At 41.7% G+C, this 26,345-nt stretch overlaps 1 protein-coding gene across 5 annotated transcripts in view; it reads left to right on the top strand.

The window, feature by feature from the left end:
• Positions 1–1,042: 1,042 nt before the first annotated feature.
• Ntn4 (netrin 4) overlaps positions 1,043–26,345 on the top strand; it is a 113,255-nt gene continuing 87,952 nt past the window's right edge. For 2 of the 5 annotated variants that reach the window (XM_020164014.2, XM_020164004.2), the window contains exons 1-2: positions 1,949–2,222; positions 5,008–5,537. In XM_020164014.2, the coding sequence (XP_020019603.2) occupies positions 2,165–2,222; positions 5,008–5,537 (588 nt within the window). In that variant the 5' untranslated portion in view covers positions 1,949–2,164. Of the gene's footprint in view, positions 1,191–1,385; positions 1,404–1,948; positions 2,223–2,571; positions 2,701–5,007; positions 5,538–26,345 lie in introns of those variants that run through there. The other 3 variants (XM_074084161.1, XM_074084162.1, XM_074084160.1) reach the window with 3 other exon arrangements.

The following is a 26,345-nucleotide window of genomic DNA, read 5'->3' as shown; positions in this document are numbered from 1 at the left end:
TAACATAACTCAGTCAAAACATTTCGTGAACATTTACTGTATGTCCAGCAAGTGTTTTCAGTTAAGAATAATGAGGAATAGAAGAAAAAATGTTTTGTATAGATTATGTATAAAAGACTTCTCTACCATTAAGAAACTGTCTTATTAAAGAAAAGAACCTGTTACAGAGCAATGCTACCAGTGCCGGGTTGGTGCAGACAGTAAATGCGTTTGAAATTTGCAAGGAGAAATAAAGTAGTTCTGTTCCTCTTTCTTTCCCTTGGCCATTAGGTTAATATTTGTGCCAAGAGCCTTAGGATGTTGTAATTTTCTATTATCTATTTTATAAAAAGGACAGTTGGAGAGGTGCTTCAGTAACTTCATTAGGGGCATATCTGTGAAAGGAAGAGACCCCCCCCAACATGTTCAATCTTTGATAACACAAAAGATTTGTTTTCTAAAGTGCATGATGTTAACAAATTGTCATCTAATACTGTTTGCCACTTCCCAGTGTTGGCCAAAAGGATAATTTTAATGTCTCCCAAGTGGGTTATGCTGATCTCAACCCAGTTCCTCCTGGGAGATATATATAAGCTTCTTACATGTTCCCAGCTGGGTCATTATAAATAATATATGCATATGTGCCCCAGAGCCCCAAATTATCCCCACCTATAACACTGATGATCCCTAATAACTGAACGGTATCTGTTAAGTAGTTAATTTTCTGGAAAATATTCAAAGGCATACACTAAGTGCTGCAATACAAAATTGCATTCGACTTAACTTTTGCCAATTTCCCGGGATGTGTAAGCAGAATTATTTTTCACAGAAGTTAACAAAAGTCCCAGACTCAAGTGTTACTTAATCTCTGTCCATAAACACCAGCCCTGAGCAATCCTATCTACAATTAGCTGCTTGTGGTTGCTACTAAATTGCTCCCCAGAACTTATTTCATAGCATTATTGTTCCTCAGCACCCCGAACTCAGAGCGCAAGCACTGGAAGGGCCGGAGAGTACTCTGTCACGCCCCTGCCTCTAGACCAGGGTATCCTTAAACTGCCCACGACCTAGTCCGTGACCCTTGGCTTCCAGCACCTTGAGTTTGACTCCAGGACATCTTTTCCACCCAGGCAGTGACTGTTAAGTTGGGCTACACCCCCGCCCCAACTCTCCAAGGTGGCCGAGAAGCCAGCCACGAACGCTCCAGAATGGTTAGCGCGCCCTGGGTGCCAGTACCCCGGGTTGAGCTGGGGGTCCTGAACCCCGATCGTACGACGGGGCGGGGGGGTGGGAAGCTGGCGGGCTGCTTTGCCGGGGGCCGTGGAAAGTCGGCGCTCGCCTGTTTTCGCGGTTTTTAAGCCCCTTGGCATGCCCTGACCTGATCAGGAGGGAGTCAACTGCTCTCAGGAATGTCCCGGGAGAAGGTGGGAGCGTGCTTCCCAGCGGAGTCCTGTGGATGCGGGAGGGCACCAGGGGGGGTCACACTGGGGGATGCGGGGCGCGCGCCGCGAGGGGCGCGGGAGCAGCAGGGGGCCGCGGGGCCGGCGCGCGCGGGGCTGAGGCGGGCAGGCGAGCGGGCGGAGTCGCCGCGGGGGTGGCGGGTCGCAGCGCGGAGGACTCCCCTCCCGGGGAGGCGGCGGCGACCCGGCCGCGCGGGCTGCACCGCCCGGGCTGTCAAGCGCGGGGGGCGGGCGGGAGGAAGGGGTGGAGGTGCGAGAGGAGGAGGGCTGGCACCGGAGCGCCGCGGTGTCGGTGCAATAAAAATGCATCCCATGGAACTGCCCATGGAGAAGGACGGGACCGAGACGCGGCAGCCACAGGAGGTGGTACACGCGGAGGAGGACGCGCAAGAGGCGGCGGCGGCGGCCGGGAAGTGAAAGGTCTTGCAAAGTTCAGCGGCCGCTGCGGGCTGCCGAGCCCCGGAGGAGGGCAGCGCGACCAGGCCGGCGATGGTCCCGGGGCTCCCGCCACCCCCAAGGTGCCCGGGCCCCGCCAGGCCGGTGCGCGAGGGTCACCCCGCCGCCCGGCGCGGCCCCGGCCCGCGGCTCCGCGTAGCCGGTGCCCACTGACCGAGCCTGGTGCCCCAGGAGGACGAGGAAATAAAGAGCCCCGGGTTCTCCCGAGGACGGTTGGCGCTTCATCCCACAGCCGAGAGGTCTCGGCTCCCTCCCGGCTCTGCCCGGCCATGGGGAGCTGCGCGCGGCTGCTGCTGCTGCTCTGGGGCTGCTCGGCGGTGGCCGCAGGTGGGTGGTGACGCGGCCGGGCCCCCACCCCCTTCCCTCGCTCCTTCTACTCGGCTGCTCCGGACTCGGGGGGTGCAGGGGAGCCCGGGCTGGGAGCGCACAGTCGGCTCCCGGGATGAACTGAGTGGCCATGTTCCGCCTCCTTTCCCCGGGGCTCCGCAGTTCCAAATACTATTGATTTTTTTTTTTTTTTTTTGCAACTGGGATCTACATGTCCTTGGATCACCCGATAGCCGGGGTGCGCCCTGCCGGAGATCCAGCCACCAGGGCTTCTTTCTCGGTTTGGCTTGGGGGAAACTGCCTTTGCACTTGGTGAGGGAACAAAGGACCCCAGCTCGCCATCCCCCGGCACTTCATGGCCTGAGGAGTCATGAGGACGGGTGGCCCAGCGACCCTGGGCGCGCGTGGGCCGGAGCCCGTCTCTCTTTGAGAGCGATCATCAACGTCCCGGACCTCTCTTTGGGTGCTAGGGAAGCAGGTAGGGCCACCTGGGGCGGGGGTGAGAGCCCTCTCCCCGGGGCAGTGGCTGGAACGCAGTAGAACTCCGAGCTGGAGCGATAGGTGCTGATCGCCCTGGGTGTGCACCGAGCTGGCTGGCCGCCCCTGGGGAATTGGTACCCTGGCCGAGGCTCTGCGGGGGGTGGGAGGCGGGTCTGCTCCCGGTCTTGGTAACTGGACAACCGGCAGAGGCGTCGTCAGATGCCCTCTCCCTCCCACTCCTGTCCGGGCTTTCTCGGACTGCCCTAGGCCACCCGTTCCCAGCTCGCTGTTGCTAAATTCGGGAGCCCCTCTGCTCTTCTCCCTCCCTCTTGTAGGTCACCTGGTTTCCAGATAGGCGTGTTAAGTGCAGCTCTGTGGGGAAAGAGGAAAGAAAGTGAGGGACTCAGATGGACCTCGCTTGCTACAGAAAGTGGAGGGTGGGTTAGCGGGATCGATTGGAGGGCAAAGGGCACTGTTGCACGCCTCTCTCCTCTCTCGCTTCTTCCATTCTTGCCTCAGAGCGACTGGCACCCAGGAAGATGCAGGCTTTAGAGTCTGCATCCTAAAGCAGGCACAGCTATAGCAGCATCTTGGTCTACCTGGACAGTCGCGTCTTTAGAGATCTCCAAATATTTTGCTCACAGGTTGTTATTATTATCAAATCTTTTCTGGACAAATTAGTATAGGAGCATTTTAAAAATTATTCAGTATTTTACCCCAAGAAGTCTTTAAAGGTCTAAGATTTTACTTTAGTTCTTCCCACTTACATACCCTTATGTGCACTTACACATGCAACCCAACCAAAAAGTGAGCTTTAATAAACTTTTCCCTTTTCAAACCATGTTATGGGGGATAAAAACATGGAGCAGCCAAGAGGTTGTAAATAACTACCACAAGGCAAGTGTTTCAAGTCAAAAATACTTGTAGAGGCAGTATATGATTTTCCCCTGAAATGCTTTACAGGTGAGTCATAGCACATAGGGTTTGTGTGATTCTGACCACAAGCAGCTGTTTGCCCCCTGCTAATCAGAACAATGGCGAACAGAGTCCAGGCTTGTGCACACTTTAACTTGATGTCTAAAAAATAATGTCTAGGGAAGCCCTTTATTTTGGTTGCAAGACAACGTGGGGCTGGTGGTTGTCAGTCAGTATGTGAACCACCTCCATTCTAGCCAAAGCTGTCATTTGGGTCCCTGCAATGCCACACTGATAACAGTTCAGAGGTGTTCCCTCTTAAGCAGAAACGTTCAATTAGCCAGAATTTGGGGTTTGGTTTCCTTTTCCTTCTTTTCCTCTCTGTTTTCATTGTTAAAATGGGTGATTTTTGCTGGTGGTGTTCATAATTAAAATGACAAACCCAAATTAAAGGATTATGATATGTAGTCAGAATGTTAATAAGTAGATAACATTTATCATTTTAAGTAATTTGGAAACATTAAGGTTTGTCAAACCTTTGTTTGGTGGGAAGAGTATGTTTCTTTAAGAAGGTGTCTTAGTTCACAGACAATGATTAAAGGTGTTGTTAGTGGTGCCAGACTGTAAACATTCTCCTGTTAAGCAAACAGGTAACTGCTATATAACTTGTCATGGGAAGAAGCACGAAAGAGGCTGAGGACATGTAAAATGAGCTTTTCTGTCATTTAGCAGTTTATATATTTTTTTTCAGTTATGTTTACTTACTATTAGAAATGGATCATTCACATTTGAGAGCCAATGGTTTCTAACTTTGCCTACCTAAATGATCCTCCTTTGTAAGTTTATTAAATATCTCAGAATGCTTTTCCTAGGGAATTTCTTCATTGGCTTAAAAATGCAAGGGAAATACAATTCTACATTTCCTCCTAAATGCATTACAAACATGTTAGGTAATGCTAAGGATGCAAATGAGATTTGAAAGACTAAATTGGATGATCTTAAAAACATTATTTTTTGGTATAATTTAAGTCATGACTTCAAAAACAATCATATCTCTAAAATAGAGAACATTTATAAAGCAAAGTACTTGCAAATATTTGGCCACTATTCTTCACTCCAGTGTTGGCATTTTCTTCCCCTCATTCTTTACTTGAGTGATGTTTTTTTCTGTTTTGTGAATTTTATGTCTGAGCATAAACATCAAATACACACACACTTGCAAATGCACTGTGAGTGCAGAAAAGTGTTCCTGATCAGATTTGGTAGAATTTCCCCTTTATGGAAAGCTTCGAAGTCTTTGGGGTTACCTTGACTGTTATAGAAGGACCAGGCAGATGGAAGAACTTCTTCATGGATTTGTCTTGAATGACATATGCTTTTCCCTCCTTAGGTGTGAGTGGAGTAGCTGGAGCCAGTTCCCGCTGTGAAAGAGCCTGCAACCCTCGCATGGGGAATTTAGCTTTAGGGAGAAAACTCTGGGCTGACACAACCTGTGGTCAGAATGCCACTGAACTGTACTGTTTCTACAGTGAGAACACTGATCTCACTTGCCGGCAGCCCAAATGTGACAAGTGCAATGCTGCCCACCCTCGTGTGGCTCACCTGCCATCTGCCATGGCAGACTCATCCTTCAGGTTTCCCCGAACATGGTGGCAGTCTGCAGAGGATGTGCACAGAGAAAAGATCCAGTTAGACCTGGAAGCTGAATTCTACTTCACTCACCTAATTATGGTGTTCAAGTCCCCCAGGCCAGCAGCTATGGTGCTGGACCGATCACAGGACTTTGGAAAGACGTGGAAACCTTACAAGTACTTTGCAACTAACTGCTCAGCTACATTTGGCCTGGAAGATGATGTTGTCAAGAAGGGAGCCATTTGTACCTCTAGATACTCCAATCCGTTTCCATGCACTGGAGGAGAGGTAAGGGCACCTGCTTAACTCTACACTGTACGTAAAGTAAGGTAGAAAAATGTTACCAGCCCACATTTTTTTAAAGCATGAAGCTATACTTGTAGCAACATGAATGAAATTAGATTTTTTTCATGAACTTTATTTGTCATAAGTTATTTCTTACCCTTAGACAAAGGTGTGTAGTCATTTTCAAGCAGACTGCCCACTGGTTGGCCTTAAGTCATAATTCTAAGATTTCTTTCATTTTAAGGAAATCATTAATCTGCTTTAGAGGTTTAAAAGGCTACTGGTTTCTTCAGTTATCAGGATGACTTATTATGTCTCTGAAGGGGGAAGAGTTACTGAGACATCTTGTTCTTGGAGCCCACACTGGTATCTTCCTGATACTGTTAACATAAATAGGAAGTAAATAAAAGCAAAGCCAGTGAAGAAAAAAAATCTGTTTGTCAGAAGGGAACTTTTATCCTTAACATTCCAAGAATGCCTGGCAACCAAATGAAGGTACTTTCTTTTAACACAAAGGTTCCTTTTGAGCTCACATACACATGAGTTTCAGTGTTGGGACACGGGTCTATCCTCTGTCCAAAAGCAGTCCAAGCTCATTTTGCAGATAGCTACTGGTCCAATTTCTGTATAGAATGTTAGCTCCTTGTTTAATATTTTCCTTCCCCTAAGGGGGAAAACAGGTCTTTTTAACATCTGTGGAATTACCTAGAAAGGCTTTCCCTGATATATGAGAACATACAGAGAAAACTGGATGAAAGCAGTTCAACAGACTCTTTGATACCTTCAATAAAAAGATCAAGAAATAGTGATTAAAAAAGTAAGAGTATTCTCTTTCAAATTCTAGTACATGTTATCAATGTACAGACTAAATAAGTGATTCTCAGCAAAGGGGGATTTCACACCCTCCCCCCAACCACTGGGACGTTTGGCAATGTCTGGAGACATTTTTGCTGGGGAGGGAGCATCATTGGCATCTGGTGGGTGGGACCCAGAGATGCTGCTAAACCTTGGCAATGCACAGAGAGCGTCCCTACGCTTCCCCCAACAAAGAATTATCTAGCCCAAAGTGTCAATAGTACTGTGTTTGAGAAACCTGGACTAGATGTTAGGTATACATCTAATGTCACATTTTACAATAGCTACAGACACTAAGGAAAGTGCTCTCCTAGCAGCCATTTCTCTAATACTCACAGACCTCCCAGATGGCTGTATTTAATAAACATTTGTTGAGTCCCTGCTATGTGTCAGGTATGTGCTTGATGCTGCTAAATCTGTCTTTGGGTTTTAGGGGCACTGTTTGTCAGGGGCCTGAAAAGGTTGGGTTGGAAACTACTTCTTCCTCCCACTCCCGTGGACACATAAAGACTTTTGGTATCTAGTCCAGCTCCCTGTTCTGGATATGCCCTGATGAGACCGCCAAGAACAATGCTGCAGGCACCAAAACTAAGGACAGGGAACAAGCTACATATGGATCATTTGACATTCTTCTAATGTTTGCTTAATGTTTGCTTAATGTTTGCTTAGTATTTTAAGTATTTTTAAGCCCATTTGCACCCTGTTGTGATACCAAGGCAGGAAAGAGACAGATAAGTCAGGCCCATTATTTTCTCATGTGGGGAACGCTTGGTGTTGAAAACAAGTGAATGGCTTGGTCTCTCAAATTGTTTTGGAATTGGTCCACTAGCTCATCTCAGTGCTACTGAGCCATGTACATCTATGAAGAAGCAAAAATACACTTTGGTAACCAGATGGCAGTCCACTTGCTTAGTAAGTATCACACTGAATTTATTACAACAGTCTAGTAACTACTTAAAGATGACCAAAGTAACGGTTATCCGATCTATAGTGGAAGCAAAAATCTGTCTTATTTAAAGCCAAAGTACTTTATTGTCATGAATGCTTACATCAAATTCCAAGTAGAGACTGAAATTTGTTAACTATTTCAATGCACAGTTCCCTTCTTAACCAGTTGATAGGTGTTTTCATTGTAGTTGCTAATTCAGTAAATTTACCATTTTCATGGCAAGAGAACCGTCGAGCTAGTTCCCCCTGCAGCATTATTTGCAAGTGTGCACTAAGCCACTGAAGAATGTCTTTCTCTCAGAGAACAAGTTTGGGAGCTACTCTTTCCCTTCTGAGTTAGAGCAGAAGAGAGCCGTCCACCAAAGTAAAGACCACAGGAAGCGCTCCTTGAAGAAATGATAACCTCTCTCTACTCTGTCACTTTAGATCATCAATCAGTGTTGAGCTGCACATTAATTTTGCAGTTAGAACTCTGTATCGTCAGCTCCATCTTTGGAAATTGAGTGCTCCAAAAACAATCTAGTTTCAAATAAAAAGTCTCAAATTTCATTTATTGCTTATTTATCACAGCATAGACTTGTATCTTACCACATTCTATATAAGACTTCTCATGACTCCTGCAGGAATTATCCTATCTCCAGGCTAGTATAAATATATCCCAGACAAAATGTTCATTCAAAAATACTGTGTTGGGCTTTGAGATTCTGTAGCTTCATGTCGAAAATTAGATACCTCCATCAACAGACTTGAAGACACCAGCCTTCTGAGAGAGGACTTTAAAAACATAAGCCAAAAAATCCACTCAGGGAGTGGGATGAGCAAACCCAGGGCCTTGAGCAAGCTAGGTAAGTGCTGTACCACTAAGCTACACCCCCAACACTGGAAGCCTACTTTTTAGACCAAAGTTAAACCTGCTACACAACTTCCTAAACTAGCCAGCAGTTCCAAAGAAGGGGGTTTTGTTGTATCCTAAAATGTGTCTCCTTCTTAGAAGATGAGCTTGAGTCTCATATGTAAAGTGATTTACCAAACAACATATGGCAAGTTATGCATCAAAGTTAGGACCAAGTCACAAACCTTCTGACCTGAAGCCTAGTATTTGCTCCATAAAACTCTGTTCTCCCTTAGTTATTGGCCCTGTCTGTCCCTATCCCCAGAACTGCATGCAGAGTTACATGCATGCAATACGTGAACTTTTGGGAGACACATGCAAACCATTGCAACTGGGTTTAACAAAGTGAAACATTGGCTGGACACTGTGGCTCCTGCTTGCAATTCCTCCTACTTGGGAGACAGAGCTTGGGAGGATTATGATTCAAGGACAGCCTGAGCAAAATGTTCGTCAGACCCTCATCTCAACCAGCAAGCCAGGAAGTGGTACATGCCTGTGATCCCAGCTATACAGGAGGCATAGATCAAAGGATTGCAGTCCAAGACCAGCCCAGGAAAAGCTCAAGGCCCCATCTGAAAAATAGCTAAAGCAAAAAAGGGATAAGAGGATGCCTGTCTGCAAGCATGAGGCCCCGGGTTCAAACTCTGATACCACAAAAAAGTTAAGTATTTACAAATGCACAAATATTCTTAGTATTTACCCTTATTATCACCAAGTGGGAGAGATAGGATGTGCCTTTACCCAACTTATTTGACCAGGGGACCCTCTTTTTGCAGAACGCCAGTTACTATCTCTCAGGATTCTAGAGATACACAAAGCACAATGTGGAAAAGTCTGGGGTGGAGGTAGTAAGTGCTCCCAAATCCCTGGTGAAAGGCACAGACAGGCTTGGAGCTTGGCATGGTTTGATTTCAAGACCCTCTGTCTTCTGGGGGCTTAGTCTCCTATTTAGGTGGAGCAGGAGATAATAATAACCGTGAAGCTAAAGATGATGGATTAATGAGGCTCTTTCAGGATGCAGTGTCACCCTCAGACCACCTCTGCGTACAGAAAACATAGGAAAGAGTGAGGTATAGAAAAAATCATTTTGGGCCCCACACAGTCAGGCATCATGGAATGGAAGTTTGGTTACCTCTGTTCAGGAGTCAGTACCTATTCCACTGACCCAAAACAATGCAAAAGTGATGTGGCTTCCTCAGATGTGGGCATCACTTGCTCCCTGCTCCGTTATAGCTCACCACTAAAAAAAGAATTCTACTCAAAATTGGATAGCAACAACTGAACTTCACAGGGTATTTTTCTGCAGGGCATGATGAATATATAACATTCAAAGGGAGGTAAGAAAAACCAAGAGCAGAGGGAGCAGCTGAGTTTTCAGCAATCCTTGAATAGATAAACATTGGGTCAGTCTTTCTTCTGTACCCCAGCATTTAGCACATAGCAGTCAATAAATGTGTAATTGAATGAACAAACAGATGGATAATATGACAAGCAGGAACAGAGTAATAGATAGCCTGAGATGACAGTGAGGGAAAAATGAGTTAAACCTTGGGTAAGGGATGAGATTCAGAAGTCCCAATTAGCAGAGAGAAGCTGAGTTAGTAGTAATATGAGACAAATTATGGTGTGGGGAGGGACAATTAATAAGGGATCTTAAATACTGTTTTTTTCACCCATTCATTCAAATGATTTTTGAGCTACTCTGTGTCAGTTCCCATTCCAGGCTGTAGGAATCTAGTAGTGAACCAAACATATAAAAATCCCTGTCCCAATGAAACTAAGATTATAATTGGCTGGGAGAGGGATGAGAGGTAGAGAACAAATTAATAAAATATGCCATATATCAGAGTGTGATAAACACTAAGAAGAAAATAAAACAGGTCAGGGGATGGGGAATACAAATAAGACAGAATTTGCTATTTTTAAAACGTATTGAAGGATTTGTGTTTGATAGAATGGTCAGTGACAAGGACATTGAGTTCCTGGCAAGTTTTTATGACTGAACAGTACCTATAATTAAGGGTCACATTTCTTTCAACCAGAAGATATGGAAAAATGAAGTTGCATGCTATTACTATATTACTAACATGACACAGGGGTCAAAATCGATTTTGCTAATCAATCAAAACCTATTGAGCCAGGGTTTCTCAGGATGAGAGTACTGGAAAAGGAATTGAAAAGTCACTGATGGAAAAGAATATCACTCGTGAATAATCTGAAGCCTAGCAAGAGTTTAGGTGACATGTCTACAACCCACTTGGTTGAAACCTGTGCTTTCAACTTCTAGCCTAGTGCTACTTCCATTAAATACACTAAGTTGCAGCTGCTTTGTGCCAAGTCAGGTAGTGTGAAAGACACAAGAACTATATATGTTCCTTTCCTTTACAATCCTTAAACATGATAATATATGAACTGATTCCTTAAACTATATGAGGTCATGTATGCTTAATCCCCCAAATGCGTTGTGTAGATAATACAACTTTCAAGATCCAGTATTTAGTTGTCTCTAGGCCATTGAAATATTTGCGTTTCATTACCTGGTAGTAAAGTCAATCTGACACAAGTGTGCAGAAAATGATGAATTACTGGGTTTACAGAGTGGCTCAAGTGATTGAGTGCCTGCCCAGCCAGCCTTAGGCCCTGAGTTCAAGTCCCAGTACCCACCCTCCAAAAAAAAAGGACAGTAGAAAATGGTAAATTACATAATGAGGTTTTTACAGGTATTTATATGTTAAGCTATACTTAGGATTTTTTAAGTTGAAAGATTAAAAAGTAATATATGAGTAGGAATGCTTTCTGAGCACTGCTCTTTGGTTAACTCCTTGTTTTTCTCAATTACTGATACCTGCTCACCTCTATCTCTTCAGCAGTAGCAGTCATAAACCATGATGGTGGCACATATCTCCAGTTTTCCCATGTGCCAGGCACTCTGTGAGGGCACAGCACCTTATTCATTGTTAGGGATCAACACTCACTCCATCTTACAGACATAGAAATGGAGACTCAGTCAATAAGAGTAACTTAGTCAAGGAAGTGATGAGCTAACCCATGCCAGAGCTGGGATCACTACCTTGCCTTGAAATTATTTGTATGATTAACAAACCCAGGTGTCCAGTCAATAAATTATTTGACTTATTGATTTCAAAGGGTAGATATTTTCAACAAAAATAATATTCTTGCCAGGTGTCTTTAAAAGTCTGTTTAGCAATTGTTTACTTTGTATTTGTTCTATTTCATGGTTTAACTTTGCCAGTATTTGGGCAAAATACTCTGGAAACTTTGAGAAATCAGATTTACAGTGTTGAGTTATTGTAATGACTCATTGGAAAATTAAGGTCTAATGATTAAGAACGATGAAGGGTCAACACCTGGAAGTCAGGTGTATCTGGATATATCAAGTAGCTCCAAGGAATGGAGAACCCTATGAACAAAAATAGGGGGATTAAGGATCAAGAGCTCTGAAGATGAGGAAGAAGAATCACATCAGACAATGTGGAAGAGGTTGCTTCTGATCAGTAATCACAAATGCGTGGACACGTGGGATGATCACTCCCTGCCACTCTTTATAACTGTTATAAAGAGCCTCCGGTTTCTCTTCTAGTCCCATAGTGTTTGCTCCTCAAGGGACATTGTCCTTTTTTTTTTTTATCATTGTATTCAAACTCCAGTTCCTAGCCCCCAACCTCTGTACCCAGTACAGATTCCTATAAGGAGCAAATGTCCAAAGTACATAGTTGAACTGAATTATATGAGAGTAACTCTAAAATAATAATAGTACATTGATTGTGTTGAGTGTTACACATCTACTAAGTACTGATCCAAAGTAATAATGATTCACCCATTCTTTCTGTAAATATTTGCAAAGTGCCTCCAATGTGCCAGGAGTTTGGGATACAAAGCAAAAGTAAAAAAATCTTGCCCTTGAGCTTACTTTCTAAATGTAAGGTCCTAAGTAAGTAAAATGTATAGAATATTAGATAGTGGAAAGTGCAAAGAAAAAAAATGAAGCAGAAAAGTGCACTGGGATGACAGGAGGAGGGTTTAATAGGTTGAATGTTTAGATGGAGCTGCCTGGGAAAGCTCCCTTAGGACTTCTGAATAATGTTCCAAAGGAAAGTAATGGTGAGCTGTGGGCATATGTAGGAAAAGAACAAAGGCCCTGGTACATTCAGGACAGCAAGGTGGCTAATCCTGAAGCAGAGGGGTCATGGTGCAGTACAGTAGGTGAGACCAGAGAGATAATGGGCAAGAGTGGAAAACCTTTTGCTCTTCATAAGTAGGTGCCCCAGGATGACCCAAATTTACTCCTAGATCAATTGTAGCCAGTTAATTAGTTTTAGAATCCTCCAAAAGGGGCTCCAACTTGAGCCATACTTAATGTGGGCTTACTTATATGTTATTAATTTTTACTCCGAGTGGTATCCGAAGCCATTGGAGATTTTAACCAGAGGAGTGATATAGTCTATTTTTAATAGGATCATTCTGCCTTGTGTGCTACGATCAAAGAGTGAGGGAGGATGGGGCAGGAAGCAAGGAGACCAGTAGGAATGCTGTTGCAAGAATTCAGGCTAGATCTGATGGTGTACAGAGGGTACCAGTGGAAATGGTGAAAATGGCTGGAATCTGGATCTCTCTTCTAGAAAGTACCAACAGACTTGCTGACAGGTTGAATGTAGGATGTGAGAGAAAGAAGTAAGGATGTTTGTAGCTTGAGCACCTGGAAAAGTGGAATGGCCATTTACTGAGAAGGAAAAGACTCTAGGGGAAACAGATTTGGGGCATGTCTATTAGACATCCAAGTGGAGATACTAAAGAGATAGTTGGATCTGTGAGCTTAGATTTTAGAGAAGTCTGGACCAAATATAAATTTTGGAGTCAACAGTGTAGAGATGATATTTAAAGCCATGAAACTGGATGAGATCATCCAGGGAGTGGGTGGGGGTAGAAAAGAGGAAGGTCCAAGAACTGAGCCCAGGGGAATTAAACTTTGTCCATTGATGCTGCCATTGCTGAAAATGCTTTTTAAAATTCCAAGGCACACAGAAAAACCATCTCATTAATTTATGAGTCCAATGGTTATTTAAGCAACGACATGAATTAAATACCATTGAGTTACCACAGTCAGAATGATTCAGAATGGTGGGTATAAATTCCAAAAAGACAAGGGAGAGAGAAGTTGGGAGTGGCAACTTTAGGTTTTCCAAAGAGGAACCAAAACAAGCAAAGAGAAGGGAAAACATTAACTGATAGCAAATGATGATGGGAAAAGGGAAGGAGAACAGTGCTGCTCTGCCATACTGGAAGAGAAAGAAACCTTTGAAAATACCACACGGAAAGAGGGTGTTGATTTCAGAAACTTTTAGATTCCCTAAGCATGAGGGAGTCTAAATATGAGGAATGGAATCATATTCCATTTCATTTTATTAAAGACCCAGGCTGGTCTCAAACTCCTGGACTTAAGTGATCCTCCTCCCTCAGCCTCCCACTGCTGGGATTATAGACACGAACCACGATATCTGGCTCCATTTTACCTTTTCATTCTTTCTTGACTCTCAAAACTCCATCCACTTAACAGCAATTATTTGGAATGTGCCTGGATCATCACAGTTTGGGGGGGAAAAGTTAAAGCATAACATGGTAGCATTTTCCTACTTAGTGTGTTGGGAAATTTGATTTGCAGAATGTGATGTTAGAGAATATCCACCTAAGGCATAGGGGCTAGCCAAGTTAATCCTATTTAAGTAGAAGTGTTCACATTTTCACAATTTCACTTTGTCTGCAGAATTTCTTTTTTAAAAACCTTATTAATGATGTGCGCTGGTGGCTCACGCCACCAGGAGGCAAAGATCAGGAGGATTGTGGTTTGAAGCCAGCCTGGGAAAATAGTTTTTAAGACTCTATCTTGAAAATACCCAGCATAAAAGGCTGATGAAGTGGCTCAAGGTGTAGGGCCTGAGTTCAAACCCCAGTACCTTATTAATATATTTACTGATGTTGAGTTGTTTTGTTAAGGAGGAGAACAGAAAACCAGAATGTAGAGACTGCTATTGTATGTGCCAATGTGTGAGCTGCATTTGTCATGAATCTCATTTTATGTGTAACACACAAATTCCTTTCTTGGATGGCTTCTCTAGCTAATGAGCCAAACAACATCCTTCTTCCTATATCACATTTCTTTTTTCTTCCTCACCCTCCTGTAATTGGCAGAGGAGCAGAAGTCTTCCCAGGCCTCAGATAGGCTTGTTGATATTACTTTACACTTCATGATCTTGGCTCCTAAGACAAAAAATAATTATGAAAAATATTCAGATCTTTCTACATGATGTCGTGTTCATTTGTGCTAAACACTGTGTCTTTTGGCTGCTACTGAAAACAGTTTTTCTGTCTCAAAATTGAATTGAAGATAGAAAATGTGATCAATCTCTTGTACTGTTTCTCTACTTTACTGATACCTGCATTTCTCTCAAGCCCTATTTCTCAATAAATAGTCCTGACTCCCCTCAACCTCCAAATAAAACCTAAAGGTAAGCCTGGAGCTATAGCAGACAGGTAGGGCACAACCTGGGTTCAATCCCCAGCACCAAACAAACAAACAGAATAAAGGTCAAAGACAGACACAGCAAGCCAACACTGTTTCAGAAGAGCCAGACACCTCATTATCCAGAACCATCTTTGTTTTTCCATCCCAACACACCCAAAGGGGTAGAAACCTTGCTCTTTTGTAATAATAGCTCCCTCTCTGAGGATTATCCAAGCTCAGAAGAATGGAAGTCCACTGGAAGGGGGTGGGGCGCTTCTCAGAGGAAGAGGGGCTATAATGAGAATGTGTGGCTTGGAAAAACAAAAAAGGGGTGATTGTCAACCCTTGTTTCCCAACTCTCTCACTTCCCATATACTCTGGTCCCTCTGGCCATCTTTATTTCTAGTTTTCAATTCTTCCCTCAAAACATCTAGTTATATAGACTCTTTTTCTCTCTCCTTTGGCACCTATTTGTTTGCAAAAATGGACATAATACTAAGCCTGTCCTCATGATTTTCTCTCTGGAATCTTTTACCAGTTCTTTCAATTCCATTGTCTCTTGTCTCTAGCACATCCCAATCCTGGATCAACTCTACTGTTCACCTTCTTGCCCCCTCACTAGACAGCCAAACTCTTTTGGGGAAAATAATAACACAATTATACCAAAAGATGCCATTAATAATTTGTTTTCCACTCTCATTTTAGCTCTCAAACTTCCTCAGAAATCTTTTTTTCTTCAGTTCCTCTAATGACACTTTTCAATGTTCTTCTCTCTTCAAGAGCCCTCCTGAAGCCCTGCTCACTCTCAGCTGAAGAGCTTGCCTCCTACCTCATGGAGGAAACAAAACCTGTAAGAATGGCTTCACTGTCTCACTCAGACAGACCCATCAAAGTGAAGAGCTGAGAAACGCCCCCCACACTTCCTTTCCTCAACCAGCTTCAGATTTTCACCTAGTCCTATTCCTTTCTGGTACTCGAATCTCTCTTGAGAATATATGCCTCTCTCCATTCCTACATTCACTATCCTCCTGCAAACCACTATGGTGTTTCACCTGTACATGTTACTGCAACAGACTCCTGAATGTTCTCTCTATTCTCTCTCACTCACTTCTCAATCTATTCTCTATACTGTATTTTGAAGGAACTTTTTACAATACCCAGTGTCACTTCCTGACTTAAATCTCTTCAGATACTCCCCAGTCCTCTCATAATAACATCCCATTCTTTAATGTGGTAACCTTACTGAGTGTCTTCTGGCCCATTCCTGACTCCCATGCTGTCGCCTCCAGTGTGTTTGTGGAATTACTAGTCTCACTCTAACATGCCACATTCTTTTGGCCTATGACTCTTGCTTCCTTGGCTTCAGTGGCTCTTTTCCTCTGATCTTTGCCTCCAGTCTTACCTCTCATTCATTTAGCCAAGTTGTCACTTGATGGATGGATGGATGGATCTGTAGATAAGTCCTCCTTATCCTTAAGGACTTTGCTTAGCAAACTTCACCTCTTCCTGAAGGTCTAGGTTAGGTGCACTGTACACGTACATCACAGATGTGCACCCTGTGTTTACCTCTGCCACGTTCTTTTGTGAGCTCCTTAAGGCAATGCAGACCACACCATAAGAAATACTATCTTAGCATCTAACTTGCTGCCTGGCATATTAAATAGATATTTATCAAATAAATGAGCTATCATTATTAGTATTAGTGATGACAACTTTTCATTTTTTGTGATTTAAAACACTTTTATGGCAGTGTATCAAGTTGCAGGCACACTAAAATTGTGTTTGAGAGAAAACTTGCCAAGTGTCTCCTAAGTTAACCATATAAGATGCAGATCCTCGGGTAGATAGTTGAGGAGTATAATTTTTCAACAAGGATGATGTCATGGGTTCCATCCCTTTGCAAACTCAAACCACAGGCTCTGTTCTTAATCTGCAGAGGTCTGGAACAAAGAAAAGGTTCACACCTATCACCGCCTCTTGGAAAACAGCACAAAGTGCACCTAAAGATTGACTAGGAATTTTGTTCAATTTTTCCTCAGTGTCTTTGCAAGTGATTGGGAAGTGCTTGTACTTTTGCAGTGTTGCCAGCTGGGCTTCTATCATGGTTCTGCATTGGTTGCAAGGGTTGTTTTGTGATTCTGAAAAACAATCGCCTTGTGACAGTCTCTGAACAAGCTTGTGTGGCTATTTGGTTCAATCAGATAAACCGCCAAGCTTGTTACTCTCTCTCCTGAAGAATTGTTTTTTCATGTAAGCCAAATCCAACTCAGCTGTTTTTCTAGAGCTGGGAGGAGAAACTAGTTGGGAAGAAAGTTCCTTTAGAGAAAGAGGTCTAAACATCATTTTCCTTACCAAAACAAACCAACATTTTCTTGCAAAAATTCTTCCTACGCCATCTTTTCCCTAGCAGCTGCACTTAGTTCGCAGTGTGTTCCTTCCTATCTTCAAGGAGTTTGCAGTCTGATTGGGACCTTTCAATTGCTCTCTCTAAAAGGATGAATAATAACTGAAAGGTAGAAAAGGGAATTCCATAGAAAAGTGCATGTGATTAAGGAAGTTCAACCTGCAGAGTGGGTGGAGGGTGTGGTGGGCTATGGAGAAGAGAGAGGGAAGCTATGAGGCTGACCCTCATTGGAGGGTCAAATAGATCAAGTACTTTCATCCTAGTCCTGTGGGTAGTAGAGATCTATCTGCAGTTCTGTGTAGGGATAACATAATCAACTCTGTAAAGAAGGAAAACTCAGGGATCAGTGTAAAACATCTATAAGCAAAGCTTATGAGATTAAACCTAACAGTGATACAAAATAAATTCCTGTTTTCAAATATCAGCTGTACTACGACCAGAGAGGTGTCACTTACCAGCCGTTCGTATGAAAAAGACCTGAAGGTTTTAGTTGACTGTGATGTCAGTATGAGTCCACAACATATCATGACTGCCAAAAAAGCTAATGCAATCTTAGGCCACATTAGCAGAAAAACAGTGCTCCAAACAAGGGGAGAATGATCCTTCTGCCTTCTCTAGTTAAAGCAATAGCTGGAATATTATGTTCAGGTCAAGATATTCCTATTTAGAGAGAGCTGAGCAGAATTGGTGAGGTCAGTTAGAAACCTTGTTATGTAATGAACAATTAACTTGGATATTTCGCCTATGAGAGAGGATTTATGGATGTTCAGGAATTGCTAGCATTCTTCAGATATTTGAAGAGGGATTAATTGGATTCTGATGCTTTCAGAAGGCAAGAGTATGACCAAAGAAAGACCTTCTAAGCATCGAGATGTTTGCAAGACTAAGTGAGCTCTCTTTAGTTTCTCAACCCATTAAATATTTGAGCAAAAGCTGAGTGGTCCTCAGTGAGAAATGTCATAGAGAAGAATCATTTTTACAGAATCAGAGGTTCATTTCAGGACCATTTAATGTCCCATCCAAGTCTGATTACACAAATTCTGACTTGAGAATCCCTGACATCCAACTTCTTCAATAGCAGAGGACTTGTGTTAGGCACTGCATAGCTTGATCAGTAAGTTGTCCCGTTAGCTAGGCAGGTGCCTTCAATTTTGGGATAACTACTTGGAGGAAAACTCATTTCCTGCTACTGCAAAAAGAGATGTCATCTCAATATGTAGCCCAGGCTGGCCTTGAACTTGCAATCACTTGCCTTCACCTTTCTAGTACTGAGATTACGGACATTTGCCACCACACCCAACTTCCTTCTTCTTAGTGCCATTAAAAATAAACTTAACTAGGTAAAGAAACTGTCAAAATATCCCTATTTGCAGACGACATGATCCTATACCTTAAAGACCCAAAACACTCCACTCAGAAGCTTCTAGACATCATCAATAGCTATAGCAAGGTAACAGGATATAAAATCAACATAGAAAAATCTTTAGCATTTCTATACACTAACAATGAGCAAACGGAAAAAGAATGTATGAAAACAATTCCATTTACAATAGCCTCAAAAAAATCAAACACCTAGGTGTAAACCTAACAAAAGATGTGAATGACCTCTACAAGGAAAACTATACACTTCTGAAGAAAGAGATTGAGGAAGACTATAGAAAGTGGAGAGATCTCCCATGCTCATGGATTGGTAGAATCAACATAATGCAATTCCCATCAAAATTCCAATGACATTCATTAAAGAGATTGAAAAATCTACTGTTAAATTTATATGGAAACACAAGAGGCCACGAATAGCCAAGGCAATACTCAGTCAAAAGAACAATGCTGGAGGTATCACAATACCTGACTTCAAACTATATTACAAAGCAATAACGATAAAAACAGCATGGTACTGGCACAAAAACAGACATGAAGACCAGTGGAACAGAATAGAGGACCCAGATATGAAGCCACACAACTATAACCAACTTGTCTTTGACAAAGGAGCTAAAAATATACGATGGAGAAATAGCAGCCTCTTCAACAAAAACTGCTGGGAAAACTGGTTAGCAGCCTGCAAAAAACTGAAACTAGATCCATGTATATCACCCTATACCAGTTTTAGCTCAAAATGGATCAAGGATCTTAATATCAGACCACAAACTCTAAAGTTGATACAGGAAAGAGTAGGAAATACTCTGGAGTTAGTAGGTATAGGTAAGAACTTTCTCAACGGAACCCCAGCAGCACAGCAACTAAGAGATAGCATAGATAAATGGGACCTCATAAAGCTAAAAAGCTTCTGTTCATCAAAAGAAATGGTCTCTAAACTGAAGAGAACACCCACAGAGTGGGAGAAAATATTTGCCAGCTACACATCAGACAAAGGACTGATAACCAGAATATATAGGGAACTTCAAAAACTAAATTCTCCCAAAACTAATGAACCAATAAAGAAATGGGCACATGAACTAAACAGAACTTTCTCAAAAGAAGAAATTCAAATGGCCAAAAAACACATGAAAAAATGCTCACCATCTCTAGCAATAAAGGAAATGCAAATTAAAACCACACTAAGATTCCACCTCACCCCTGTTAGAATAGTCATCATCAGCAACACCACCAACAACAGGTGTTGGCGAGGATGCGGGGAAAAAGGAACCCTCTTACACTGTTGGTGGGAATGTAAACCAGTACAACCACTCTGGAAAAAAATTTGGAGGCTACTTAAAAAGCTAGACATTGATCTACCATTTGATCCAGCAATACCACTCTTGGGGATATACCCAAAAGACTGTGACACAGGTTACTCCAGAGGCACCTGCACACCCATGTTTATTGCAGCACTATTCACAATAGCCAAGTTATGGAAACAGCCAAGATGCCCCACCACTGACGAATGGATTAAGAAAATGTGGTATCTATACACAATGGAATTTTATGCAGCCATGGAGAAGAATGAAATGTTATCATTCGCTGGTAAATGGATGGAATTGGAGAACATCATTCTGAGTGAGGTTAGCCTGGCCCAAAAGACCAAAAATCGTATGTTCTCTCTCATATGTGGACATTAGATCAAGGGCAAACACAACAAGGGGATTGGACTTTGAGCACATGATAAAAACGAGAGCACACAAGGGAGGGTGAGGATAGGTAAGACACCTAAAAAATTAGCTAGCATTTGTTGCCCTTAACGCAGAGAAACTAAAGCAGATACCTTAAAAGCAACTGAGGCCAATAGGAAAAGGGGACCAGGAACTAGAGAAAAGGTGAGATCAAAAAGAATTAACCTAGAAGGTAACACACACGCACAGGAAATTAATGTGAGTCAACTCCCTGTATAGCTATCCTTATCTTAACCAGCAAAAACCCTTGTTCCTTCCTATTATTGCTTATACTCTCTCTTCAACAAAATTAGAGATAAGGGCAAAATAGTTTCTGCAGGGTATCGAGGGGATAAGTGGGCAGAGGGAGGGGGCGGAGTGGGTGGTAAGGGAGGGGGTGGGGGCAGGCGGGAGAAATGACCCAAGCCTTGTATGCACATATGAATAATAAAATAAAATAAATAGAAAATAAACTTAACTGCCAGAGCCAGGGAAGGCAGGAGGAAAAAGGAAATGAATCTGTGCTTTGTATCAATGGATGGCATTTTATCTATATTGTCTTTCTGTTTTTGGCTGGGGGATCGGGGGAGGACATGGACTGGAGTTTATACTCAGGGCACCTGCTTGCTAGGCAGGTGCTCTGCCACTTGACCCATGCCCTTAGCCTTTTTTGCTTTTGTTAGTTTTCAGACAGGGTCTCTTGCTTTTGCCCTGAGCCTGTCTCAGACTGGGATCCTCCAATTTACACCTTCCGCATAGCTGGGATTATAGCTGTACACCACTACACCCGAGTTTTTATCTATATTTTCTAGCATGACCAGATGCCATGGGACATTATAACCATAGGAGTTGGAATCCCACATCTGGTCAGTCCCCAGGCTCCAGCAGTTTAGTTCTTACAGTGGTTTTCCACCCTCATTGCTACTATCCTACTTTCAGCTCTCTCATCTCAGGCTCACCTAAATAGCTGTTTCTATTCCAAGGGCTTTAGAATCTCCCTTTGTAAATTGGGTTAATGTAGGAAAGACTAAGGTAAGGCATATCAAATGTGTTTTAGAAGTGGCTAAGTACTGTATAAATCTAACTACTAATAACACAATCCTGTTACATTATCAGTGAAGGAGACACTTTTGGGCCAGTTCATCTGTTCATTCAGCAGATATTTGGGTGCCCACTGTGTCTAGGACTCTCCCAGGCCCTGGGGATATGGTGATAAACAAAATAGACATCAAATGATTCTAAAATCCAGACAACTGACCTGCAAGTACATTTTTGGAACACAAACTGGTTGTAAATTCAAGACTTTTTGTGCTAACTTGGGTCATCTGTGAATTTTCTGAGAGCATCAAAGTGTCTACCATTTGTACTCAGTGCCTTTCAGTCAGACATTTAGTTAGAAAAGAACATCAATCATGGCCAATAGTAGGTTAAGTGAACATAAAGAATTATATACTTTTTATTAAAACAGTTTGTCCAGCCATTTTCCTAGACAGATAAGAACAGAGTGGGAAGTGTTAGATTTAGAGAAAAATAATCAGATCAGCTGTGGAAAGACAATTCCTGTCTCTTCAATCCATTTTTAGTTCTGTGTATTGTGACTTTGCAAATTATTTTAAAGTTGTATTATGAATGCTAAGTGCAAGTTAAGGAGCTGAGTTTTTAAAGATATTTTTAGATGTCGGTGTTATGGTAAGATAAAAGCATGGGTTTAAAGTAAAATGTCTTATCAAACCTGAAAGAAATGTATCCACCTACACCCTGTTGGCATTTCAGACTCAAGAAGGAATTTCCAAGTGATTCTCTCAAGAGGTTGCTCTGTAGTGAACTTAGAGTGAGCAAGCCTTCTGAGTGCTGGGTGTCTGGTCTTCCTCTGTGGTCCTGCCGGACTTGGCTTTATTCTTTTGCTAATGATAGATGGTCTTTATGATTTTATATGACAGGTTCCTTGTTAAGATGAATGGACTTTTAAAATAATGTACTTTTCGAAATCTCTCTTAAGGTCATAGCCAACTTAGGGAGTTAGAACATGTTTAAAATGTTATCAATTTGAAATACTGTAACCAGAATTCTCTGTCTCACAGACACACACACACACACACACACACACACACACACACACACACACACACTCACCTGTTTTCCAAGAACTTTATAAAGTATGCAACAGGCACATGTGGAGATTCACAGCCAGTATTTTAGGGACATGTTATTTCTGCTTCTTTTTAGCTATCCTCCTTTAAAAATCCACTTAATAAAGTATTTAGGTCCTTCCAGATGGTCTAGCAGATGCTGTGAGTGTAACCTATGGAGCTCTAACCCTGACTATAGGAGGCTATGTGACCTACAGAGCTGGACCTTGGTGCTGTTGTCCTCAAAAGCCATGATAATGTTCTGGTGAGTTTCCAGCCAGTCACCTTCATCACTTCAACTCGTTAAGGAGCAGAGTTACTGATTCTCTTTCACTCATAACTGCTGAATATGTGGACTTTTGGGGCTTCCCTACACTGCTCCTCCTTGGCTACCTCAACCTTACCTGCCAGTTTCTCTGTTCATTCAGTTGACATGGAACCAGAAATATTTTCTCACAATCTAAATAATATGACAGATGTTATAGAAATATGAGATGACATCATTACACCGTAATTCAGATGTAGAAGTGACTCTTTCCTCCATTCTCCACCTCCCAATATCATGACATTGGGCCTTCACTCTTGCATCCTGTTTTACTCATGTAGAGGTGACTGTGGAAGAGACTGCATAAACAGTGTGTCTCAAAAACAACACATTTTCTTCCCTTATGTCACTGTCTCCTCTCTATCAACTCTGCCTTCTCCCAAACAGCTGTACTGAAAGCACTGTAGGGGCTGGTGGAATGGCTCAAGTGCTAGAACAATTGCCTAGTAAGTGCAAGGCCTTGAGTTCAAACCCCAGTACCACCAAACAAACACAAAAACCCTGAAAGCATTATAGATCCTTTAAAATCTGAATATTTCTTAGGTTATAGAAAAACCTTTGAAATTCATTTTCAGTCCAAATGAATATAATTGGAATAACAAATGTTCAGAAATAGAGTTTAGAATTTACTTGACATTACAGGGGGAAAATGTATAAAAATATTTTCACTAGTAGCTTATGTATATAAATATAAAAAAAATTGTTACTCAGCCAAAGTAATAGTCAAGAAACTATGTGAAATGACATACTAGATGTTTTACCCAGAGAATGAAAGTTAAGTTGACGACCACCCTTAACTATTCAAAGGACTTCCATTTTGAAGATAAAATGGGCTAATTTTATACAGCTGTAAGGCCAGTATTGGAAGTTACAGGTAATAGATCCTAGCTTAACACAGAATGTTTTCATAAGTAGGATGAGATGTAAAGTGTGCTGCTTGATGAAGATGTAGGATCTTATACAGAGTGGATTAGGTATCAGCTATTGTAGAACTTTCTTAATTGAGAAATTTGGGGTAGAGTTTTGTTCTCTTCAGATTCCTGAAAAGATTCAGACTTGTTGTTTCACACTACTTCTGATAGAGTTCGGTTTTCAAGAATTTAAGGAACAACTAAAATCTTATAGAACTCGAATTTCAAGAATTAGGGAACAATCAAAAATCTTATGCATGACTGATTTTCTTACTCATCTTTATATCCGGAGTACCTAGTACAGTGCCTAATACAAAGTAGTTCCTAAATAAGTTAACAGCTGAATTAATAAATAAATTATTTCTGTTAAAAGGCTTTATGACACATAGACCTGGGATTTTTATCTTATTCAATCATGGCTTTGTCATCATTTAAAAATAAAAATAGCACTGAAGATGGGAGATCTAATCAAAATTAACTAAGCTTTCAATCTATCCAAGTTAGAAATGTGCATGAGAAACATTTAATTTAATTTATTAATTAGTCAATTGTGTGTGTATATGGGGGGGGTTCTGGGGAATCAAACTCAAAGCCTCACACATCCTAAGCACACAGTCTACCCTGCAGCCTAACAAAGAAACTTTGTGAAAAGCTGGCGTGAGATTCCACTTATTAGCCAGTTTACGCTTTGAGCCCAGAATTTCTACTATGAGCTTTCTTACTCTGTAAACCCAATGACTTAAACATCTTCAAAATTCTGTACTGTCTGCTCACCTGTATAAATCTCTACACTGTGGGCATAAGAAAACAGGCTAATTTTGCAGGGTTTATTGTTTTCTATTTTTATGAATGATAAGAATTAGGCCTACCTGTCTTTTAGTTGAACTGATTGTACTTCAGTACATGTAGGGCACAGTAGATAAGATTATATCTGTGTTTTGCTTTTAAAAGACCAATTGTTGGGCTTTGTTTCTGAAAGTCTTTCTTCCTGATTCAGTTTTCAGTTCTCCTTCTTAATCAACACCTGAAACCAATCTTTATACTTCAGATTGGAATTTAATGGGAAAAGATATGTGAGATTAATGTCTACTGGGAAAACTTTTCATGGTAATTCATATTGCTTCTCAAAGCCTCGCACAAGTGAAGGGCAAAGTTGCCCTATCCTACCCAGTACTACAGTAACAGCAAATATTTGTCTGTGGCTTAAGGCAAGTTGGGAGGTCCTTTTGAAGTCTATTTGTTTGGTAGCCAAGATCTCCCCACTAGGGTAACAGTGTTTAAAGCTTTTCTTTAAAAAAAAAACTTAATCAAGACAATTGGTTGCTCCTGATAAAGTCTCTTTAATGAAGAATTGAAAGCACACACTCTAGTTTAAGTTTATATTATGGAAATTCCCCAATAAGCACACTCATGTTCAACAGGAAAGCTTTTAATACCAAACTAAGGTTTGATTAACTATGGTTTTCTATGGTACTCAGTCAGACAAAACGTTTACTTTTTAACATTACATATATGTGTAAGGAAAAAAGGATGGCCTTTTAATGCACTTCATTTAAAAGAATATATCTAGGGGTAGAAGTGTGGCTCAAGTGGCAGAGCATCTGCCTAGCAAGTGTGAGGTCCTGAGCTCAAATCCCAGTACCACCAAAAACAAACAAAAAGGTCCCTTGTCCTGCCTAAGCAAAAGTCAATTTTACTATACATGACCTTACATTCTTCATTAAAATACATTGATGTCACAGTTAACTTGCTGAGGGATAGAAGAGTATAGTTCCTTTTTTCAAATCATGTTGAATGATATTAAGGTCAAAATGAAAACCTAGTAGGAACTTTAATCTCAAAAAGTGAAATATCTACTCAGGGCTGTCGTAATTTTCCTCTACTTTAAGAAAAAATGGATATGTGCACCACTATAGTTCTTGCTATTTAGATACTAAGTATGTCTTCTAACACAACAAATCATATAAAAAGTAATACCTCAACTTTCTTTTGCTCAAGGGGAAAAATTTCAAGTGGAATCCTCTACCTTTATGTAAGACTTTCCCTTCACTGTGACAAATACCTGAGAAAACATTAACTTAAAGGAAGAAAGATTTGTTTTCACTCTTGGTTTCAGAGCTTTCAGTCCATCATGATGGGGTGGATGGAGCAGATCACCTCACATGATGGCAGTAAGAAAACTGAGAAGACATAAGCTGGCTTTCTCCTTTTTTCCTCTTTTATTTCATCCAGGTCCCCCAGTCTGTGGGATGGTGTCACTCACACTCAGAGCAGAGTAGGTCTCATCCAACTTAAGTATTCCTATCAGGAAAACACCCTCTCAGACACACCCAGAAGATGCTTTACTAATCTCCTTTGTATTTCTCAATCCAATCTACTTGACAATCAAGATTAACTATCATGAGTCTACCCCTTTTCATCTTTTCATCCAAACACATCTCCTTAAATCATAACATTTCATTCCTGGCCTCAAAAAGGCCTGTGTCCATCTCAATGCAAAATGTGTTCAGTCCATCTCTAAGTCTCCATCGTCTTAACAGTTCCAACATTATTCAAAAGACCAAGTCCAAAGTTTCCCCACGAGACACAAAGCCAACTTCTAGTTATGAGTCAAGAGTAAAAATCAGAAATCAAGTTACATACTCCCAAGATACAATGGCACAAAGTAAACATTACCATTCTAAAAGGAACAAAGGGATAGAAAGGAAGGATCAACCAAAGCAAGACTGAAACCCAGCCGG

The sequence above is a fragment of the Castor canadensis genome, chromosome 8 (genome assembly GCF_047511655.1).
Source record: "Castor canadensis chromosome 8, mCasCan1.hap1v2, whole genome shotgun sequence".
Classification (NCBI taxonomy): Eukaryota; Metazoa; Chordata; class Mammalia; order Rodentia; family Castoridae; genus Castor; species Castor canadensis.
The sequence above is the reverse complement of the archived record's forward strand: the minus strand, read 5'-3'. Positions and strand labels throughout refer to the sequence as shown.